This window comes from Ochotona curzoniae, unplaced genomic scaffold, assembly GCF_017591425.1.
Source record: "Ochotona curzoniae isolate NIBS_2020 unplaced genomic scaffold, NIBS_Ocur_1.0 contig_2723, whole genome shotgun sequence".
Lineage (NCBI taxonomy): Eukaryota > Metazoa > Chordata > Mammalia > Lagomorpha > Ochotonidae > Ochotona > Ochotona curzoniae.
Window position 1 is genome coordinate 24947787 of NW_024465573.1, and position 22853 is coordinate 24970639.

The window sequence follows — 22853 nt, forward strand, 5'->3', positions numbered from 1 at the left end:
TGGTTGGGACGGACCATGTGCTGGAGGACAGATTCTGCTTCCTCATCCCGACAGCAGAAGATTGGGACTCCTGTCTGTGCCCAGGAAGCCCGGGACTGGTGGGAGGAGGACCAGAGCCCCTCTGGGAAGCATCTGGGTGGGGCACAGGACAATTGTCTGGCTGTGTTGGGGCTTTGGCTTACATGAGACTACTGGGCTACCCTGGGCAGTGAGGCTGGCACAAAGGGGTGAGCCCAGCCTCCTGGCTCCTCCCTGTGCCCTCCCAATCCCCACCCCCACCTCACACAGACACACACCTCCTGCCAGCACCAGATGGCTCTACCTACCTCCACCTGCCACTTTAAGTCTGGAAAGCTGCTTGTCTTGCCCCTCCCACCTCAACCTGGCTGCTTATCTGGGACCTGGGGCAGGGGGCGTGGCTAGGGCCTGGCCCAACCTCCTGGGTGCTTAAACTTGGTTCCTGGTTTGTGTGTGTGTGTGGTTTTTTTCTTTTTTCTTTTTCCTTTCTTTCTTTCTTTTTTTTTTTTTTTTTTGTTTGCCTTGGAGCAGCTGGGCAGGTGTGTAAATGGGAATTCAGAGGGATCATGGCCAAGCCTCCAATGGTGGAGGAACACCTAAGGAGGCCAAGGGATGCCCCAAGAGCCTGGGAGGTCCTGCCTCAGGGTTGGGCTGTTAGGAAAGGGGAAGAGGGGAAACACAACCCAGGAACCTGATTGTGCCATCATTCCTGGGCACAGGATCCTGAGAAGTGACTGTCGGGGTGGTGTGTAGATAACAGGTGGGTTAAGAGGCAGGACCAGGCTGTGCTCACCTGCTGCTGGGGGCAGCAGGAGCTGCTGAGGGTGGGTATCAGGTTCTGTTGGGGCTGTGTGTCTCTGACTGTCGACTGGATCGTGTCTGTCTGTGCCTGTGTGTGTTTGTGCGAGTTGGGACCTGTGGCTGTGTGTCTGCCTGTAAACATAGATCTGGTGCCCATGCCGGGTCTCTGTGAGCCAGCATGCTGGGGCTGGGATGTCCAGGTGTCCAGCAGGGTCTTCGTGAGCCAGTGTGCTGGGGCTGGGATGTCTGTATCCAGTTCCCTGTCAGGACAGGCTGATGTGTCTCTTACTGCGGTCTTCAGTCGCCTGCGTGTGTGTCTGTTAGTGTCTGGGCGTGTCTATGAGGAAGCCCAGTCCCAGGGCATATTGAGAAGGGAACGGAAGCAGGAAGACAGGAGGGTTGGCCACGTGGGCAGGTGTCCCAGGAGCCTGGATCTTCCTGCCTATTTCTGGGGTGTCCTTGCTTTGCCGCTTCTACATCTGGGAGTTAGGACTGTCCTTAGCCCTGAGTACCCAAGCTCTCTCTCCTGACCAGACACCCTGCCTGGTTCTAGCCCCAGTCCATGCCCCCACTACCTCACCCCCAAATTCACCAGCTCATGCCTGCTCTGTTCACTTTCCCCAGGAACGCCAGCGCCTGGAGACCATCCTGAATTTGTGTGCTGAGTATAGCCGGGCTGACGGGGGACCTGAGGCCGGGGAGCTGCCCAGCATTGGGGAGGCCACGGCAGCCCTGGCACTGGCCAGCCGGAGGCCCTCCCGAGGCCTTGCGGGGGCCATGGCGACCTCTGGACGGAGCACGGAGGAACCTGGAACCAGTAGCCAACGCCTGTGGGACAGCGTGGACCGCTCTGACGAGGAGAATCTTAAGGAGGAATGCAGTAGCACGGAGAGCACCCAGCAGGAGGTGGGGTGCAGGGACCTGCGGCCCCGTGGGGCAGAGGAAGTTGGGAGCCAGAGAGTGGGGAGCCATGGATGGAACCAGCCTGGGCAGATTGCACAGCCAGGAATGGTGGCCATGAGCAGGCAAGGAAGGTGTTGAGGCTCCAGGCTATAAATATGCTTTACAACCTGCCTCTCCTCCAGGCCCCACCCAGCCCTGGCACTCAGTGGTAAACCTTTATGCCTTTTAGCTGCAGACTTGTCACTCTGCCTAACCCTCACAGGGAAGGGAGTCGGCCTCCCAGTTTCAGTCTAGGGCCACGCCACCCTGAATAAAAGGGGTTCCTGATGGCCTCCCTCTCTTGCAGCACGAAGATGCACCTGGTACTAAGCTCCAGGGAGACATGCTGGCCCTGGAGGAGGAGCGGGCACAGGTGCTGGGGCGTGTGGAGCAGCTCAAGGTACGCGTGAAGGAGTTGGAGCAGCAGCTGCAGGAGTCAGCCCGTGAGGTGAGCCTTCGGGCCCCCTATCCCAGGGATGAGCTAAGGCCCCTGACTGCCCCATGACCGGCCTCCTGGTGTCTGTCCCCAGGCGGAAATGGAGCGGGCTCTACTGCAGGGGGAGAGGGAGGCAGAGCGGACGCTGCTGCAGAAGGAGCAGAAGGCGGTGGAGCAGCTGCAGGAGAAGCTGGTGGCCCTAGAAACGGGCATCCAGAAGGAGAGGGATAAGGTAACCCATACCTGGCCTGGCCTAGCCTGGGTCGAGGACCAATGGCCTGGGAGAGAGGGGCCCTGGAGCCCTTGCCTCATCATCCATCACGCTGGCCAGGTGGTCTGCGTGGCCTCTTCGGGGACAAGGCCTCTTGCCATCCATGGAAGGTACCAGCTTGGAGGGAACTGTCAGGGGTGGGGCTTATGGTGTCTGAGGGTCTCCTCTACCTGGTCTTGGTACTACCTGTGGGTGCCTGCCATTCAGGGTCCTCCGTGGCCCTTCTAGAAAGTGCCAGAATCTCTCTTGGGCAGTGAGTACAGCACAGCAGGGGACTGAGTCAGGTCTATGTGTCATTGTGTGGACGCCATCCTGTCGAGTGTGCTGTGGCCTTGTGGGAGAGGGGGTCCTTGGGTCTCTGCTTCCCGTGAACCTTCAGGTGCTGCAGCTTCCCACCCCACATGGTCCAGCTCCTGCCCCTGCACCCCTTTCAGATTTTGTGCCTGTCTGCAGGGGCGGCTCCGGTCCGTAGGGGTGGCTCCAGTCCCAAGGGGCCAGGCGGGCCATGCCCGTGATGCCCCCACCGCTATAACAAAAGCTCTGACGTGGAAAAGTTCATCTCTTGTCAGACTCTAACAGTATTTTCCAAATAATTAAAATTTCCTTCTAGTTTTTAAAAAAATTTTTATTTTTTGGAGACTTTGTGGCCATCTTAAACATACTTCAGCAAACCACCCCCCTTTTTTTTTAAACTTTGACTCTGGCCCCCAAAACCACACTCCCAAATTCTGTGCCAGATTATTAACTCATGCTTACCAGCCAGGGCTTCACTAACGTGCCCCTCTGATCACCGTCCTGGGCTTTCGCATGCCCCTAACTAGCAGGCCACCCAGGCAGGGCTGAGCTGTGCCTGCCTTCGCACTAACTCCAGGGTGCTTTCATGCCCCTGGCCTCACCCCTCTAATAACTACCTCCTCCTCTTGGTGTGGGACCCCCCAGGGGTTTGCTCAGAAGGAGCTTGGGGTGGGGGTGTGCAGCTAAACTAATGGGACACAGGCAGGAGGGGCTTAAGGGTGGGGCAGGGCAGCCCAGCCTAGGAGCTCCTCCTACTGCAAAGGCCTGGGCTGCCGCCTCCACGTTGGCAGCTTCCTGCGTGGCAGGGGGAGACGGGCCATCTTTGCCCATCTCCCTGTCTGCCTGCCGGTTGGAGCTGAGGGCGGTAAGCAGGTCCAGTTGGGGCATGGCTCCTGGGGGTAGATCTTTCTAATGACACAGTGGCTACCCTTCCCAGCTTCCCTTGGGGCTTCCCAGGGTCTGATACTCGCATCAGAGGGTGGGATGGGTGACCCCTCTCCACTAGTCCCCCAAAGCTCAGGATGGGGCCAGGTCCTTCCGGGGATGTGGGGATGGTGAGTGGAGAAAGGGAGTTACAGGGGTAACTTCTGGGGTGCAATTTTGCATTTCAGCCTAGCCTCATTTCTCAGTGGCTAGATCGGGACTTTGTTGTCTCTCCGGGTCCAGTTATTGGAGGGCAGTGGGTGGTGGTGGTGGCGGCGGTGGTGGTCTGGAAGGTTCCCTTGCTTCCCTCCCCAGCCCCCAGTCCATGGCTGCCTCTGGCTGTGGAATCCATAATCACAGCTTCTCCCCTGCCTGTCCTTCCGAGGGGTGACTCACCAACTCCTCCCCTAGTCGTCCCCTTTCTCTGCCACCGCCTGCCGCCCTCTGAGGTGTCATCTCGCCCCAGACAGAGCAGTCCACCTCCTCTCTGTACTCGTTCCCGGGCTCCTGTTCCCGTGGCAACGGCCAAGTTAATTGCAACTTTTGTCCCCACTGAAGTTCAGCCTGCAGTGCTGGCACCCCACCCTGATCTTGGGCAGAGGGGGCGGGGCGCGGGGAGACCCAGAGTGTTGGGCAAGGGTCCACTCTGATGCACTGCGCTGTAGCTTTAACCTTCTCAGCTCCTGAATTACACCCCACCCTCAGATTTAACCCTCTTTCTCACAGGGGTAAATTTTGGTCTCTGGGCAATGGGGAAGCCCCAGGCTCCCAACCACAAGGTGGTAGCCCTTTGGGCCTCTGCTACATCCAAGAGAAAATGGAAGGCCTTTTCCTTACGGCCTCTCCTGAAGGTTGCAAGTTCAAGGGCCTGCAGGAGACCAACATTTCTGCCCTGTGCCTGCACCCCTGCCTGCATTCTGCCACGCCCCTCCTCCCTCCTGCTTCACCTCCTGCCTCCCTCACTCTCCTCTCTGCTCTTCCTCCTTCCTCTCTGATTGCTCTCTCTCCTCCCTTGCCCGCCCGCTACATCCCTGCTGCTCTGCCCACCCGGCCCGGAGTTGAGGAGTGTGTGTTCTGTTTCTCCCCCTGTGCCCGCCCTCCCCACCCCTCCCGCCACCAGGAGAGGGCGGAGCTGGCCGCGGGAAGGAGGCACCTGGAGGCCCGCCAGGCGCTCTACGCCGAGCTCCAGACGCAGCTCGATAACTGCCCCGAGTCAGTGCGGGAACAGTTACAGGAACAGCTGAGAAGGGTCAGTGCCACCAGCCTTCCCACCCCCGGCCCCTGCGGGCCACCCGCCCAGAGAGAAGAGAAGGAGAGCGGTGGGACGGGACCATCTGGCCCTGCACTACGTGCCGGACACCAGGACCGGTGCTGTGGCTTGGAAGGGGACCGGGCAGGTTGGGAGGGGTCAACAGCAACACTCTAGGCCATGATTCCCTCTCACCCCTGGTCTGGGGTGGGGTGAGGCCAAGCAGAGCAGTGAGGGTAGGGTGGGGGTAAGTCCTTTCCCACAGTGTCCCTGGGTCCAGCCCCCCACGACTCTCCTCTGTGGTCTGGCCTTCCAGGTAGGCCCGGAGTGCTATTGTGATCACCTCCCAACCAATTCCCTGTCCCTGTTGTTGAAGGAGGCGGAGGCCCTAGAGACGGAGACCAAACTCTTTGAGGACCTGGAGTTCCAACAGCTAGAGCGGGAAAGTCGCGTGGAAGAGGAGCGTGAGCTGGCAGGCCAGGGACTGCTGCGCAGCAAGGCTGAGCTGCTCCGCAGTGTGGCCAAGAGGAAGGTGGGCGTCTGTGGCATTGGCCTGGCTAGCTGCCTGTGGACGGGGAGGCCAGGGCCCCATGTCTGCATTGCAGTCATTGCCTCACTTTGCTCACTTGTGGATAGGCTGATGTGGAACTTAGACCAGGAACGACTGCACTAAGTCCTCTGCAGGGGAATTTTGGTCTTAAGCCTTGGCTCCCCTTCATCTCAGTGGAAGGCAGGTGCTGCTCGTGTCCTGAGCTGGGCACATCCTGAACAGGAAAGTGGAAGGTAGAGCTGGAGGAGGAAGCTACAGAGGAGGCTCTCACCCTGTCTAGCTGTGTCTGATGGAAGCATTGGCACCTGTTAGATATGGTGTTAGAGGTTAGAGACAGCTGGAGTTGGCGGAGGCCACCACCCTCCCCTTGACCAAGGGCGTCTGTCTGGGTTCTAGCCCCCACATGGCTGAGCTCTTAAACAGGGGGATTAGTCATCGTGTTCTGTTAGTAGTTTGGCAAGGGCAGGGGAGGGGATTGCAAGATGGCACTCCCATACCTGAGGACCGAGGTGTGGCTGGGGCTTGTGTCTGTAAGCAGGTGTATGCATGGGCAGTGGCCCTGGCAGGAGTGAGCATGTGGGGTAGGGTGAGGAGAGGCCACAAGTAGTGAGTGTGGTGGGTTTGCTGCTGGACGTCCCCTGAGCCCAGCTCCTTCGCTTCCCTTCCCAAGCCGCTCTGCCCGATGCTTTCCCGATGTGAGGCTGATGAAGGAAGGAAACTAGCCTCCCCTAAGCACTCGAGCAGGTGCAGGCACCCAGGCAGCAGCCCTCCTTGGTCATCTCCTGCTCTCTTGGGGATGATCTTGTAAGGCAGGCTCTCTTGTTCCCACTTTATAGACCAGGAAACTGCGGCTCACATGGCTTGACGCCTCCTGGCACATAAGCATCAGAGTGAGCCTGAACCTCCCCCTCTGGTCCTCAACCTTCCTCTTTCCTCAGAGTTACTTTTAGCACATGATTTTTTTAAAGGCTTATTTTATTTTTTTATTGGAAAGTCAGATATACAGGGAGGAGGAGAGATAGAGAGGAAGATCTTCTGTCCAGTGATTCACTCCCCAAGCAGCTGCAATGGCCAGAGGTGCACTGATCTGAAACCAGGAGACAGGAGTCTCTTTCCGGTCTCCCACGCAGGTGCAGGGTTTCAAGGCTTTGGGTCGTCCTCAACTGCTTTCCTAGGCCACAAGCAGGAAGCTGGATGGGAAGCAGGGCTGCCAGTATTAGAACCTATGCCCATATGGGATTCTGGCAAATGCAAGGCGAGAACTTTGGCCACTAGACTACCATGCGGGACCCATGATTTTTATTTTGTTTTATTTGATGGGCAGAGTTAGAGATCTGCCATCTGCTGGTTCACTCCCCAAGTGGCTGCACTGCTGGAGATAGGCCAGGAGCTGACACCAGGGGCAATATCTGAGTCTACCCACATGGGTGCAGGGGCTCAAACGGGCATCTTTGCTACTTTTCCTAAGCTGTTAGCAGGGAATTGGATCAGAAGTGGAGCAGTTGGGACATGAATTGTCATCCACATGGGATGCCAATATTGGAGGCAGTGGCCTTATCCTCTGTGCCTCAACCCCAACCCTGCAGTGTATTCTCTTTACAAAGATTAGATAATTCAGATATGTAAATGAACTTGAGAGCCCCTAAAGGGGCTATTCTGTGATAGCATGGAGTGGTTGAGAAAGTTGGAAATGGAAGCAGATGGCTGGCTGGTGAGTGGGCCTGGAGGGAAGGAGTGGGAAGCTGTGGGGTTGGGATAGGTGAACTATTTAGTGTCTGGGCTCTGTGACCCTGGACTAGAGGGTAGCGAAAGGCTAGATTTAGTGACTGGGTTCCAGCTAGTGGGTCTGGGGGTTCCTGGCCAAGGGAGGGAGGGAAGAAGGGGGACATGAGCTAGTCATGGCAGGCTGGATTTTCCTGGTCTGCACTGGGACCGAGTGAGAGAGCCAGCTTCCTTCACCAGGGCTGGGGCACCTGGGCAGCAGAGTCCGCTGAGTCCCCTTTGGCCTTAGCTCCACTTGCCCAGCCTTTGACCAAACACCCTCTCTCCTCCAGGAGCGCCTGGCAGTGCTTGACAGTCAGGCTGGGCAGATCCGGGCCCAGGCCGTGCAGGAGTCAGAGCGCCTGGCCCGTGACAAGAATGCATCCCTGCAGCTGCTGCAGAAGGTAGCTCCTGGTAGGGGTGGGGGGCTGTGGGGAGGTTGGAGGTTGGGGCACACAGGAGCTGGGGTGGGGATTTGCCAGCACAGGCCCACCTTCCTCATCTTCCTCTTCTCTAATCCTGCTTTTAGGAGAAGGAGAGGCTGGCCATGCTAGAGAGGAGATACCACGCACTGACCGGGGGCAGGCCTTTCCCGAAAACCACCTCCACCCTCAAAGAGGTAGCAAGGTTGGGTTGGCCCGAGTGGTGTCCTGGGGTGGGGCAGGGGACTGCGTGAGGTCGCTTTCCAGAGCAGCAGAGATCAGAGGCTAGATGGTCCTGAGGTCTGGGAGTTGTCCTTCCATGGGCAGTGGCTGCCTCCTTTCCATTGCTGTTTGTACTCCTAAGAGCTGGCTGATCTCACCATGTGGGGACTGGGGTTTGGGTACGGTAGGTGGGGTGGGACGTAGAGATCTGGGGTTCCCTGGACTTTCATCTGGGGCTTACAAGTGGGTACTGGGGCAGTTGCTTCCCTAGCCCATGTGTCTAGCCTGGGAGATCTGACTGGGACATGCCTGGTTTGCCTACCTCCTCCCTACCACACTGTGTCGAAACGCACCACACCGCACAGTGGTTTAATCTAAACAGGAGGGGTGCCACCCCTCACTATCTCCACCCCCTCTCTGTAGGCCGAGCTCCTCACCTCCCAGTCTTCAGACACAGGGCTCGGGTCTAAAGCTCTGAGCCTGTTGCCAGGGTCTTCTCAGGCCGGGGCTGCCTCTGTCCCCTTAACTCCGTCCGCTTCCACTCTGCTCTGCCCCAAAGCACAAGAGGTAACCACAGCTAACTGTGTGCTCTGCTTTGCCCGCTGCCTGCCCGCCCAGCTCCCGCCCCTAGCCCCTCCCAGGCCTGGCGGAAGGGCGCATGGCGGTAATCCTTTGGCTGGCCAGGGTTTGGGGGAGCTGGAGTGAGTGTGCTGTTCTGCTGGACTGCCCGAGCCACATCAGGGCATTGATTTGCATCTCAGTTTGCACGAATTCTGCATGCCACTCTGGTCTCTTTGGCTCCTTTTCTCTGTTTCATGATCCCCCACTCCATCTGCCCCCTCAGCCCTTCACCAGATAAACCGGACAGTCTGGCCTAGCTGATCCCCTGCCTGGGGCGGGCTTAGGCTCCTGAGCTCTGCCCCAGTGCCTGGACGGGCTTGAGTTCTGAGGATGAGTGGTGAATGTAGCAGTCCCTGTCCTCACAACCTATGGTTGGCTGCTGGCATCTTCCCAAATGGGCAGTGGGCCCATTTCCCTGCCAGGCTCTCTTGCCATAGCCTCGTTCTCAGAGCCTGTCTTGCTTGGGTCCTAGTGGTGTCTCCACCAGTTTCTAGTGCCTGGGGCAGAGAGTAGGAGAGACCCTGCACAGTAGTGTGGGCTGGTGGCTGAGGTTGCATGTGTGTGCCCCATAGCGGGTATGTGGGGTGCTAGACACAGATGGCGTCTCTGGGAAAGCCTTCTTAGGCCTTGTCACCTGCCCTCAGTCTCAGGAAAACCCAGTCATGGGCCTTCAAGGTCTGCTAAGGACTGGGACCGGGGGTCAAGGTGGCTCCCAAAATGAAAGACATGGGGGAACCTCCCAGCAGTCAGTTCAACCCATCTTCCCCCTCCTTCTGAACCCCATCTTCCCTAGCCCTTCCCCCTCCCACTGGATCCAAGCGTCCCACCTTGGCTCCTGGTTTTGTTACTGACAAGGAGTGATGGCACTGTGATGTGGCCTGGCATGGAGTGTGGGGCATTGAGTGCCTGTGCAAATCCCGGTAACCCTTTCTCCGCCCATTCCCGCCTCCCATGGGTGTCCCAGGAATATGTGAGCCTGGCAGAGGTCCTCCAGCTGTGCTTCCGCTTGGATCCCCATGCTTCTGCCATCCCCCCCAACACGCACACCTGGCCCCTGCCTAACAGCGAGGTATCAGCCACTGCGTGTGTGTACCTGCCCTTGCCCAGGGGCCTCCTTGTGTGTGCCTTAGGGCTGTCCCTTGATGGGAGGGATAGGTGGCAGGGTCTGCGACAATGAGAGAAAGGGCAGCAGGTGTGGGGGGCATGCTCTGTGTCGGCTCAGCTGCCTGCACCAGGCCTCCGGTCCTAGAAGCTGCTTCTGCTCTGTGATCCCTCTCCCTCCCTGGGCATGGCCCCTCTCTGGGGTTTCAGTCTGGTTAACCTCTAATGTTCCCTCCTTCGGCCGCTCTCTCCCTAAGTACGTGACGCTTGAGCAGCTAAAGGCAGCGTGGGGTACCTCGCCCAGACCCCCAGCCCCTGCACCGGGCCTGCCTGCCTGGGCTTCTGCCTCTCGGGACCTGGTTCCCACCAGCAGCCTTGCTCTCATGCCGCCCTCCTCCTCCTCTGCTTCCATCATGCCTTCTCCCAAGGTTGGTGAACTGTGTGTCCTGATGTCCCTGCCTGACAACTGGCCCTGTGGCCGGCCTCAGGAGCACGGCTCAATGCTGTGGCCCCAGGTCAGCAGGCTGGCTGCTGTTGCCTGCTTTTGGCCTGGGGTCTGTCTTTGCACTGTTTCTTTGCCCCTGAGGCACTTGCGGGCCAGCTATGATCTCACTGTTGTCTTCTCTCTCGTATGTGCTCTCTTCTCCCTCCCTCTCCTGTCCCCTTACCTGGTTGGACCTCCCTTTTGCCTTCTCCCCATCTCCTGCCTTTTTCTTTCCCCCGTGTCCTGGCCTCTCCCTCCTCCTGTCCCTCCATGTGACACCTCCAGATGGAGAAGTTGCTGCTCCCTGCCATAGACTTAGAGCAGTGGTACCAGGAGCTGATGGCCGGGCTGGGGACTGGCCCTGCTGTGGCCTCCCCTCGCTCTTCTCCCCCGCCTCTGCCCGCCAAAGCTTCCCGTCAGCTGCAGGTAACGCCCTTGGCTCTGCATCTTGCCCTGGCCTTGCTGTGACCGCTGCACCAGCCAGCCAGCCGCACAGGGCCAACCCTGGGGAAATGAAGGGAGGGCAGTTTTGGTCTTTCATGGGCAGTGTGGATTTCTGCCGGGGAAGCTGGGTGGGACAGCAGCCTCCCGAGCCCTGGCCAGTGGAAAGGGGTCCTGACATGGTCATGTTGGGTTCTGTTGGGTAGCCTGTGCCGGGCCAGGCTGTGGTTCTGCTCTCATTCGCAGCCCTAAGCCTGGAGCTTTGACCCAGTATGGGGCCTGTGGCAACTTCTAAGTGACAAGTCTTGAGTGGGCTGCTGGAGTTTTGTCCTCCTGGTCTCCTCAGGGATGACATTCAGAGGCAGCAAAGGAGGCAAAAGCTCCATAGTGACAGCCTGCTGTGATTGTTATGGGAGACCTTGCACCTGTGGGCACTCCTGACCGCAGGAAGTGGGGAGGGTGCTTGCAGGGTTGCCCCCGCCTCCAGGTTTTATGCCCTTGACCTGCGGGAGCCTCTGAAATGCCCCTGTCTGGGAGTTACTGACTCTGTGATGTTGGCTGGTGTTCTGTATACCTGTTTGGGGCGGTGGGGGAGGGAGGGAGGTGACTCCTGTAACATGTGCAGTGATTCTCCTGTGTGCCTGGCTGGATTGAGGTTTCCATATGGTTTGATTCAGTTACTCCTCACTGCTGGGCTTTTGGGGTGAGCGATGTTAGCTCTCATTTAACCCGACACCATGGGGGCAGGGAGGGAGCGCCTGAAGTCAGGGTTCTTGACTTCTGCAATGGAATTCACAGTTTGTTAGTTCCATTGGGGGCTTGGCCATGACAGGCCAGTCCCACCCCTTCCTTTGGCAGATTAGGCAGTCAAGGCCTGGAGCCGGGAGGGGTGTGTGGCTCAAGGCCATACAGACTGTCTGGCACAGCTGGGACCAGAAGCTGCCCAAGTTGCAGCTGTCTCCCGGCTGGCATGGCCTCCTGGTACGAGTCTGCTTACAGATCCTCCCTCTCACTCAGGAGGACCCAGGATTGGCCTGGGAGGAGGCTCGGCAGGTGCTTGCTGTGTCTGCCTGCTGGGTTGGCCCCAGAGGCCCAAGGCCTGATGCCAGGGCACAGCCTTGGATCTGAGCCACCCTGGGTGACATGTGGGAGCCTGACATCACTGGGCAGTGTCTCTTCCCTCCAGGTTTACCGCTCTAAGATGGATGGGGAGGCCACCAGTCCCCTGCCCCGGACTCGTAGCGGCCCCCTGCCTTCCTCTTCTGGCTCTTCTTCCTCTTCCTCCCAGCTCAGCGTGGCTACCCTGGGCCGCAGTCCTTCCCCAAAGGTCTGAGGACAGTGGTTGGGGTGCAAGTGCATGGTGGGGGGCGGGTGTTGCATCTGGAGTCGTCCACACCAGGGGCTGGGTGAGGGGGTGTGAGAGCTCCAGACCCAGCTCTCCATTGCCTCAGCAGAGCGCCCTCCTGGCCCAGAATGGCACGGGCAGCCTTCCTCGCAACCTGGCCGCCACATTGCAGGACATCGAAACCAAGCGCCAGCTGGCTCTGCAGCAGAAGGGTGAGTGGCTGTGACTCAGCCCACTGTCGCCTCCGGGCCATGCCTTTCACAGGATGTTCATGCTTTAATGGAGCGTGGGCGGGAGCAGGGAGAATTATTGAGACCCGCCCCCCCATACCCACCCCAGGAACCCGATACTTAGCAGAAGGCTGCAAGGCAGGGGCCAGGTGCCTGATGTGCTTAGCAGATAAGAAATGAGGCTTAGACATGGCCAAGTCCAGAGGCAGGGTGGTGGATTTCATGACCTCCAGAAATGGGGACCCTGGAGTCCCGTTGATTTGTGTGCATCTTCGTTGTTTTAAGAGCCCATGTGTGTCTGTCTCTCTTCTCCCCTTCACTTCTCTCCCCTCCTCTTCCTTCCTTTCCTCCTCTTTCCCCTTCCGTTTTCTCCCCTCTCCTCCATGTCTTCCTTTTGCATTCTCTGCCTGGGTCCCCACCCATCCAGTTGAGTCGCTTCACACTGAGTCCCTCCCGACTGATGACCTAGCAGGTAGAGCGGAGATCACCGAGGCTGTTGCTTTGGCCAGGCTGCCCTTGCCCTGGCATCAGCATGGTGTGCCCTCTGCCCCACGCCCCAGGCCTGCAGGCCTCAGCCCTGAAGCTGACTTCTCTCCCCTCCTGTCTCTCTTGCCCACTTTCTTGTGATGTTGCTTATGCATCTGCATTGCAGGGGGTCTGCATGGGCACCCTGCATGCCCCTGGTGCTTCATCGCCTCCTCCTTTCCCAGCAGGCTATGTGGGTGCATGTGTTCTGCCCATCTGCTCAGGCCTGGGCTGTAAGTTGGAAGCAGCTGACCATCTCACTACCAGGGCACCACCTGTGCAGGTTGGGTGCCTAGTGTGGGCTTGGGAAGCAGCAAGAACACTGATGTTAGTGCCATGGGCAGTGTGGGCAGCCTGCCTGGAGCCATGGGAGAGGGTGCCGTCGTGGGTCAGCCTCTTCCTGCTCGCCTCATTCCTCAGTGATGTTGCCAGTGTCCCTCTCAGGTAGCAGGGAGCCTGTTGTGACACGCACCTGTCCCCTCTACAGGGCAGCAAGTGATTGAGGAACAGCGGCGGCGACTGGCCGAGCTGAAGCAGAAGGCGGCGGCTGAGGCACAGTGCCAGTGGGATGCCCTGCATGGGGCAGTGTCCCTCCCCCCGCTCATGCACCATTCCATCCTGCATCACCTGCCAGCCGGGCGGGAGCGCGGGGAGGAGGGCGAGCTCGCTTACGACACACTGAGCCTGGAGAGCTCAGACAGCCTGGAGACCAGCATCTCCACCGGGGGCAACTCGGCCTGCTCCCCCGACAATGTGTCCAGGTACCCTTCCATGCCTGGGGCCCTCTGCCTACGGCCCAGGTCTCCTACGCACCTTGATGAATGCGCTTTTCCTCCTTGGCTCCACAGTGCCAGCGGTCTGGACATGGGAAAGATCGAGGAGATGGAGAAGATGTTAAAAGAGGCCCATGCCGAGAAGAGCCGGCTCATGGAGTCCAGGGTGAGGCTGCCCTGGGCCGGGGAGGTGCAAGGTGGAGGGGCCTGCGTGACAGCGCAAGCCCTGCTATCCATGTTGGCCACACAGCGTTCCCTTGGGATTAGAAGGGCTTGCATATGCTCTCTCTTATTAAGATTGATTTGTTTGAAAGGTATAGTTGCATAGAAAGAGAGGGAGAAACAGATCTTCTCTCTGCTGACTCACTTCCTGGATACCTACAATACCCAGGGCTGAGCCAGTATGAAGACAGGATCCAGGAGCTTCTTCCAAGCTTTGCACATGAATGTAGGGGCCCAAGGATTGGGGCATGCTCCGCTGCTTTCTCAGGTGTATTAGAAGTGGATGAGGCGAGACTCAAATCAGTGTCCGTATGGGATTCTGGCATCACAGGCAGCAGCTTCACCTCCTGTGCCACAGCATCAGCTCCATGGGGTGAAAGTGCTTTAGAAGTTTGCTTTAAAAGTTTGTATTGCTTTGGCAGGTGTAGGGTTGGCTTGGTGAGAGTGCAGCTGCACAGCTCTGAGTAGCAGAAGGTGTGCATAAGTGTTACACAACCTTGAATTTCCTGAACAGCTTGGCACTTTGAATCTGTGTTTGCTTGCTACTGTGGACTTTTTTATTTTCAAAAGATTTCTGTGTTTGAAAGGCAGAGTTTGAGAATTAAGTGAGAATCTTCCATCCATTGGTTCATTCTCTACTTGGCAACAACAGTCAAGGTTGGAAAGTTAGGAGCCAAGAACTTCCATCTGGGTCTCCCATATGACTGGTGGGGTCCAAGTACTTGGGCCATCCTCTGCTGCTTTCCCTGGTGCATTATGAGGGAGCTAGATCAGAAGTGGAGCAGTATAGACTCGAACCAGCATCTGTAAGGGAAGATGGTGTTGTAGGCACCAGCTTAGCCTATTGTACCACAACGCCAGCCCCTCTCTGTGGACTTTTGCTTCCCTGTCTGTAGCATGGCATTCTTCTTAGGAATGGTTAGGAATAGCTGGAGCTGGGGGTTGAGGTGTAGGACAGCAGGGGATTCAGAGCTAAGCCAGAGCAGGGATGTTGGCTGTAGGGCAAAGGGCATTAAGGAAAGATGTGTCCCCTTCACGTGGGCATAGAGCTGGGGCTCAGCAGAGAGAGACCAGGTGCGTATCCTGGGCATAGATGGGCCCAGGAGCCTGATGCCTGGGGAGGAAGTTAATTAAGGATCTACAGATGCACCTGTCTCCATGTGAGAGCTCGCAGCATCTCTTGAAGGGAGAGAGGCAGCAGCAGCTGCAGGGACTAGAAGGGGAAGCAACAGCCATTTGGAAGTGGGTCCAGCCAGCAGAGAACACTAATGGTGTTTTGGTGTTGGAGTCGGCCCCTCGGTGAACATCTCTTGGGCAGGTGAAGGGCTGGGGGCTCTGTCCAGGTCAGAGCTGGGCAGAAATGCCAAGTCAGGGGTGATGGTAGTGAGGTCTGTCTTGTTTAAAGCACAAAGAACATCATTGCCATGCTTGATTGCTTTTTAATTTTTTTATTGTTGTTGGTTTTGTTGTTTTAAAAGATAAAGTTATAGAGAGAAGAAACAGAAAAGGGGTTAGATTTTCTGTCTGCTGGTTCATTGTCCAAATGGCTACAATAGCTAGAGCTGGGCAAGTCATCCAAAGCCAGGAGCTTCTTCTGGGTCTCTACTGTGGGTGCAGGGGCCCAAACACTCGGGCCATTTTCTGTGACCTTTTCAGGTGTATTTGCAGGGAGCTGGATTGAAAGTAGAGCAGCCAGGACTCAAATCGGTGTCCATATAAGTTGCTGGTGCCACAGATGGAGGCTTAGCGTGCTACACCAAGGCACTGGCCCCAATTTTTGTGGTTTTTAAAACATTTCCTGTTAATTGACTTGAGAAGCAGAGAGGTAGAGAAAGATGCTCCAGCCCTGGTTCCCTCTCCAAAATCCCATGACAGCTGGGGCTGGGCCAGGCCAAAGTCAGGAACCCAGAACTCTATCCAGGTCTCCCATGTAGGTGACAGGGACCCAAGTACTTGGGCCATCACCTGCTGGAACCTAGGTGTATCAGCAGAAAGCTAGATTGGAAGTGGAGGCAGAAGTGGAGGCATGACTCGACCCTAGGCTGTCTGACATGAGATGCAGTCAGCTTAACGTGCTCTACTAGGACCAATGTCCCTATAATCTGTATTTGATGACTTTTAAACTGCTTCTATATATTCAGTCATGACCTTGGTGTCCAATTTTTTTTTTTTAAGATGTATTTATTTTTGGGCTTGGCACGATAGCCTAGTGCTGTAGACTGAAGCTTAGCCTACTATGTCATCGCACCAGCCCCACAGTATGTTTCCAAGGACCCGAAGTTAGTATTTGGGGAAGGACTCGGACAAACCGCCCAAAAAGAAGGTTCAGCAGTTCCATGTTCTAGAAATTCAGATAGGGTGCTAGGGTCCCCCTTGGCCTTATTGAGTGCTGCTTTTTTGCTGTACCACAGATGGGCATTTATAGATACATCTCACACACATGATATGGCATGTAGTTTGCACTATACTTTCAGGAGCAGGAGTTCTAACCCTGTGTTGCAGAGGGAAACTGAGGCACGATTGAAATTGGTTTGTTGGGCTCCTGAAGCCCCAGCGCGGTGGTGGCAGGGCCAGGGCTTCCTGCTTCATTCCCAGCAGGACTCTTGGAGAGGGTGGGCTGTGAAGATGGTGCCTTCTGCGCCCTTGCCTGGCCAGCTGAGGGGGCAGAGTGCAGCAGTGGCTGAGCCCTGACTCTGGGGTAGGAGCGGGAGATGGAGCTGAGGCGGCAGGCCCTGGAGGAGGAGCGTCGGCGGCGGGAGCAAGTGGAACGGAGGCTCCAGAGCGAGAGTGCCAGGAGGCAGCAGTTGGTGGAGAAGGAGGTCAAGATGCGGGAGAAGCAGTTTTCCCAGGTGAGTGTGGAGCCTACCCCTGCCACCTGCTCCAGCTGAGGCTGCTGTGGACTGAGCACAGGCAGCGTTCTGCAGGGATGTGCTGGCTCCAGGAGACACAGTCCCGCTGGGGTCTGTTCAAACCAGCCTCAGCCTTGGCATGGGCCACCTTGCAGAGAAGCAGCTGGGAAGAGTCAGGGAAGCATCCCTCGGCCCCCTGTGTGCTGTGTGACTCTGCGCTGGACCTCCCTTGCCCGCCCCCTGCTGCCCGTCCTGCTCACAGCACTCCCTCGCCATCCTGGCCCCACCTGCATGTCTTGGGGACAGAAATTCCCTCTTGGCACAGAACCAGCCCTGCCTCCCTGTCCCCCCACCTCCATTGACACAGGACACTTGAACCAGTTGAAGAAGGTGGAAGTTGCAATTGTGCTGGGTAGGGGAATCTGTCCATCTCCTAGCCAGGCTGTGGAGGGACAGGGGGTGGGAGGACTCAGGACTGAAGTCACAAGGGTTTAGGAGGGGGACCATGCGGCAAGAACAGGAGACTGTTGACTCTGCCTCCTGCTCCCAGGCTCGGCCCCTGACCCGCTATCTGCCCATCCGGAAGGAGGACTTTGACCTGAAGACCCACATTGAGTCATCAGGCCACGGCGTGGACACCTGTCTGCACGTGGTACTCAGCAGCAAGGTACCAGGCACAGGGCTGGCCCCGGGTACTTGGAGAGGACACCACGGTCAGACACCTGCCGGATCCCTGTGACTGAAGGCTCAGTTCCTGCTCTGACCTGCCTGGGTCTCTGTGTCAGGGCTAGCAGTGCTGGCCGGAAGCCATGCTGGCAACATCTCCTCTGGGAATTCCAGCATGAGTGACAGCAGCACGCACTTCCAGAGGCAGCCTGGGCAGAGGGGCCAAGGAGGGCTGTGTGCCGGCTCCTGACTGGCAGCTGCTCCCCCCCTAGGTCTGCCGTGGCTACTTGGTCAAGATGGGCGGCAAGATTAAGTCATGGAAGAAGCGCTGGTTTGTCTTTGACAGGCTGAAGCGCACGCTGTCCTACTATGTGGGTGAGTGTCCCCGTGACTGCCTCAAGGTCAACCCACACAGCTAGTTTTCTGCAAGATGACCATGCTTCTGGAGGCTAGGGTTGGTCTTGTCCTCCTGGCCACAGAGCCGGACACAGTGAACTTGGCTCACCTGCACTTGTGTTTTTTCATTCATTCATTCATTCATTGACTCACTCACTTTGCAACATTACTGAGTACGTGGTGTGTGCCTGGTCCTGCCCCGGGCTCTGGTGATCTGTGAGCTTGGCCTCAGCTCTCTGGGGGCCTATACTCAGGCAGGTAACACCTGCTGGCCTGGCTCTCTTAGGGAATGTCAGATGCTGCAGGTGCCTGGCCCTGGAGGGGATGAGGACTCCCTGCCCAGGGCGAGTTCCCTCAGGGACTCTAACTGGTTGTGCAGTTGCCTGGGGGGCTCCTGGAACTGCCTCTGGAGTGTCCCCCAGGGGATCTGAGCCACTTTCCTTTCCCGTGGGTGGTGAGCCATGGCAAGGTACTATTGCACACCTTTCTAGCCAGAGCAGGAAAAGAAAGGCTTAAGTGGGCCCTGAATTGGTGATAAGTATGCCTGCTGGGTGTGACATGTGTCTCGGCTGTGCCCCACCAGCCACACGCTGGGAGAAACAGTCCTCCTGGGACCTTGGAAGCAGTGAGGGACACAGGTGTGGTGCCAAAGATGCCCAGGCCTGGGCTACCCGCTGTCCCCTCTAACCTGCTCCCTAAGCAAGTGCCCTGGGTGTGGGGCAGCAGAGGCACAAGCATGCTCAGTTTCCCACCAGGGCTGGGAGAAGCCAGCCAGGGGAGAAGAGCTGGGTTGTAAGCGTAGGGTAGTGCCCCCTGGGACACCCAGCTTTATGGCGAGGGTCTGGGTTACAGGCAGAGTGACAGTGGAAACTGTTGGGGAGTAAGAATTGCCACCCTTGCAGACCACGTTGGTTGAGCACATGTGAGAGCCGGAGGAGGTGCTGAGTGCTCCACGCATGTGCTTTCATTCTGCCTTTGCAGGTATCACCTCCTCTTCACATGGGTGAGCCTCAGAGAGGTTAAGTCGATCTCCCCAGTTCTCACCGCTCTCCAACTCCTCCCCTCTCCTCCAGCAATTAGACTGTAGTGCTGAGCAGGAGAGAGAGCTGCTCCTGGACCAGGAGGAGGAGGAGTGAGAACTAAGAGAGACAGAGCAGAAGGCAGGAAGGCAGCACTGACCCCGCACCGGGTGCTCGGCATGCGTGGCCTCGCTGAATGTCCATGGGTAAAAGGAAGATCGGGTTCAAACAGAAATAAGGGAGGAAGCTGGCCAAGGGAGCAGACATTTGCGAGCAGGAGGCGTCCCCAACCATGAGAGAGAGATGCGGTGACCAGACCCGGGATGACGTGGCTCTGAGGCTGCAGGCAGGGAGAGCAGGGTTTCTGCTGTGCCCGGGGCAGGAGCCAGATTGCACAAGATCAGGAAGAGGTGGGGGGTAAGGAAGTGGCTGCAGGAGCGAGTTACTATTTCCAGGGGAAGGACTGGATAGGAGGGAATAGGGCCCAGAAAGGCGGCCCGGCCTGGAGTCAGGGTGAGGCTGGAGATGGGTCCAGCGGCTGCAGGAAGGCCTTGGTGCACCTGGCGCACCCCACCTGGGCTCCCCCTCCCCATCTCCAGGGATGGAGGTGGCCGGTGGCCCAGGGTGCAGGTCAGGTGCTGCCCTTGGAGAGGCCTTTCCTGACCTTGCCTCACTGGGTGTGGCAACTTTCCGTTGCCTTAGAGTTCCCCCAGCCCCTGTCCCTCTGATGACTGAAGCCACTTGATGTATGCCAGACCCTGCTCACTGCTGCGCATGCACTCTCACTTATGGCTCGTTAGCATCTTGCAGTGCTTTCACAGAGGCCTGGAGGGTGCCCTCTGGGGAATGAATGGATGAGCCCTGTGCATACCTCCTCCCTCCTCTCCCCACTCCTTCCACACCAGGCTGTAGGCTTTGCAGAGCCATGTTTTTGATTGGTTGGCTCACCAATTGTCAGAGCCCAGACCTTACCAGGTGCTTAGTGATGTTGCTGAGGGAATGAATGAATGAAAAAAACAAGCGGAAGTGAACCAGGTTCATTCCCATCTCCCTCTGCACCCAGGAGGTCAGGGCCAACCCCTGTCTCTGGGCACCTGCTGACGGCACGCATGTGGTTGCTGGTGTCTGGGGATGGTGGAAACTGGTGGGGAGGGTGTATGGAGGGGGCTCAGAATGAGCCTGGTAGGTTGTACAGAGCAGTGCTGTGGGCATGCAGGGCAGGACAGCACAGCAATGAGCAGTGCCCTGTGTGTGTGTTGTGGGTAGGGGACATGTCGTGGGTTTGAGAATCACGCAGGAGATTGCTGGAGGGAACAGCTGGAGAACATGGCACAGGGGCAGAGGCATGCCAGGGTGCGAGTGGTGTCTAAGCAGCCTTGGCCACAGCAAGGAAGCAGCCACTTCCAGGGGACGAGGCCCCAGCAGGGAGGTGTGAGCTGCACCAGTGGGATGAGCTCCACCCAGGGTGGGATGAGCTCCACCCAGGGTGGGGTGAGCTCCACCCAGGGTGGGGTACAGGGAGGAGGAGAGCCCTGGGGTGGGGCCAGAACAAGGATGCAGGTGTGGATGGAACTGTGACTCGGTCTGGACCAGATGGGGAGCAGCCCCACCCCAGGACGGGCTCCTTTCCAGCTTGGCCACTGAGGATGAATGCCTGGTGTGGCCTCTCCTGTGGCTGTGGTATCCAGTGGTGGTGGCCACAGGGTGGAGCCGGGGTACTATGCTGCCCTGACGGCTCCTGCTCTCCCCAGTGAATGGCCACCTCCTCTTGCCCTGACCTGCAGGTGCTGGGTACTTGCTGCAAGCTTGCTTCCTTCTTTTTCTGCTATTTGGTGAATGCATTCCTGTGGTTCAAAATTCAAACATGGGAACAAGTTTAAGGAGCCAGTGTCGTAGTGCAATAGGTTATCACCATCTGCAATGTTGGCACTGGTGTTTGAGTTCTGGCTGCTGCACTTCGGACCTAGCTTCCTAAATAATGCAGCTGTGGATGGTTCTAGGACTTTGGCCCCTGCACCCATATGGGAGTTCTTGGCTCCTGACTTTGTGCTGGCAATTGTAACCACTTGGGGAGTGAACCCATGGACTAAAGATCCATCTGTAGCTCAGCCTCTTGAATAGTTTTTAAAAACGATTTATATATTTTTATTGCAAAGTCATAGTTACAGAGGGAAGGAGAGACAGAGAACTTCTGTCTGCTGTTTCACCCCCCAAGTGGCTGCAATGGCCAGAGCTGAGCTGACCTGAAGCTAGAAACCAGGAGCTTCTTCCAGGTTTCCCATGTGTGTGCAGGGTCCCAAGGTTTTGGGCTGTCCTCGACTGCTTTCCCAGGCCACAGACAGCTGGATGGGAAGCGGAGCAGCTGGAACATGAACTGGCACCCAAATGGGTTCTTGGCGCATGCAAGAGGAGGACTTTAGCCATTAGACTACCACGCCAGACCCTCAAATGTTTTTAAAAAAAGGTGCTCCTGCCTACCACAGGAACTATTATTTATGTAATTCCCATGTGTCCTTCTGGAGTTTCTGTAGGAGAATATTAGCAAATAAACATGCAAGGACTTTCCAAAAGGTCATGGGAAATGTGTATTGTGAAAACAACTGCATGGAATTTCAAAATATTTTGCACCAAAGTCTCTTTTAATCCATTTTTTCTTTAAATTTGATTCAATTTTAAAAGAATCTTTTAATTTGAAAAGGCAGAGTGACACAGAGGGAGAGACAGGGCAATGTCCCATCTTTTGGTTCACTCCCCAAATGCCCAGTCAGGGCCAGGCTGTCAGCGCCAGGAGCCAGGAACTCCATCTTGGCCCCAACACATGGCAGGAGTCCACACACTTATACCTTCGTCTGTTACCTCCTGAGTACATTATCAGGAAGTTGGATGCGAAGCAGAGATGGGACTGGATCCTAGGCACCCCAGGGTGGGCCAGGAGCTTCCCACACAGCAGGCTAACCCACTGTACCACAAGACTGCCCTTGAAATTTCTTCATTTCCCTGTTCTGTTTTCCTTACCCCTTTTTCCTGCGCAAAAGGTAACATGCATTCCTTTTTCTTCTAGTGTATTTTAGAGACCTCCAATGGCTGTATCTCCATGTAGGCATTTATAGCTGGATGCGTCTTACAGGTTTATTTCTGACTGTGTTAGTTAGCAGCCAGGTAGAACTGCACCTCACTGTGCCCTGAGATTGTTTGCTTAGTCTGCATCTGGCGACTCCTCGGGTCATGCATCATCTTCCGTATGCAGAGGGCTATGGTGAGTGATCCACACACGTGAGATTTTGTGCACGTGCGAGACCGTCTCACAAGTCTACCTACTGGGTCAAAGGCAGCATGTGGATTACCACTATAAGCAGTCGCACACCTGCCCACCGTAGGGGGTGATGTTTTGAGTTTTTGTGGTGTCCTGGCAGAGCGAGGCCAGGGCTCCCTGTGGTCATTCAGTAACCCCCGCAACCTGCACATAGAGAAGCTCAGCCCATCCCTCTCCCCCTGCCCTCATTTCCTTTGCAGACAAGCATGAGACGAAGCTGAAGGGCGTCATCTACTTCCAGGCCATCGAGGAGGTGTACTATGACCACCTGCGCAGTGCAGCCAAGGTCAGGGGTGGAGGGCTCTGGGGGAGGAGGTGGCTCAGGGAAGACGGGGGCTGGTGGGGCCCCTGTTCCTTTTGTCACACTCTCTCCCTTTCTCCTCTTCCTCTCCCAGAAGAGGTTTTTCCACTTCACTATGGTGACTGAGGTACCCCTCCCCATACTCCTAACCAGAACCACCACCATTGCATATTAACACCCCCATACCTACTCACCCCAACCCGGACTCCCTCCCTCCATGCTCCTAACTCACCCAGGCCTGAGGGAGGAGCGGAAGCCAGAAGCCCTTGGGGGCCAGGTGTGTGGCTTGCTGCCCGCTGTGCCAGGAGATGGCAGCAGGACATGAGCCCCTGCAGGTGGCCCTGCACAGGGCTGGGATAAAAGGGGGGCGGAGCTCCAAGTCCAGGGCTGAGAGATGGAAGAGATAGGGAGTAATGCTGGCCAGCCTCCTGGGGTCCATCAGCCCTGCCCTCTGCTCCTCTGGGGTCCAGCCCCGCTGCTTGTAGCTTTTTCCATCTGACCCTGATAGTCACTGGAGAGCACCTAGGACAGTGCCCCCCACCTTGCTCTTAGGGTCCCCAAAGCTCTTAGAGGCTGGCCCCTCCTACTTGGGATGAGGAAGGGGTCTGATGTGGGCTAAGGTGGTACCAGGCTTTGGGGCCTGTCTAGGACCCATCCCCTAAGCTGCAGACTTTCTT

The 22853-nt window shown here is 57.1% G+C and overlaps 1 protein-coding gene across 1 annotated transcript in view; it reads left to right on the forward strand.

Annotated features, from left to right (window-relative positions):
- PHLDB1 (pleckstrin homology like domain family B member 1) overlaps window positions 1-22853 on the forward strand; it is a 42348-nt gene that overhangs the window by 19212 nt on the left and 283 nt on the right. Inside the window, exons 7-22 of the mRNA XM_040977062.1 lie at window positions 1444-1725; window positions 2069-2209; window positions 2292-2429; window positions 5312-5467; window positions 7540-7650; window positions 7776-7865; window positions 10382-10522; window positions 11724-11864; window positions 11992-12094; window positions 13125-13398; window positions 13486-13576; window positions 16335-16481; window positions 17032-17148; window positions 17420-17522; window positions 22076-22161; window positions 22271-22303. Of these exons, the coding sequence (XP_040832996.1) occupies window positions 1444-1725; window positions 2069-2209; window positions 2292-2429; window positions 5312-5467; window positions 7540-7650; window positions 7776-7865; window positions 10382-10522; window positions 11724-11864; window positions 11992-12094; window positions 13125-13398; window positions 13486-13576; window positions 16335-16481; window positions 17032-17148; window positions 17420-17522; window positions 22076-22161; window positions 22271-22303 (2154 nt within the window). The remainder of the gene's footprint in view (window positions 1-1443; window positions 1726-2068; window positions 2210-2291; window positions 2430-5311; window positions 5468-7539; window positions 7651-7775; window positions 7866-10381; window positions 10523-11723; window positions 11865-11991; window positions 12095-13124; window positions 13399-13485; window positions 13577-16334; window positions 16482-17031; window positions 17149-17419; window positions 17523-22075; window positions 22162-22270; window positions 22304-22853) is intronic.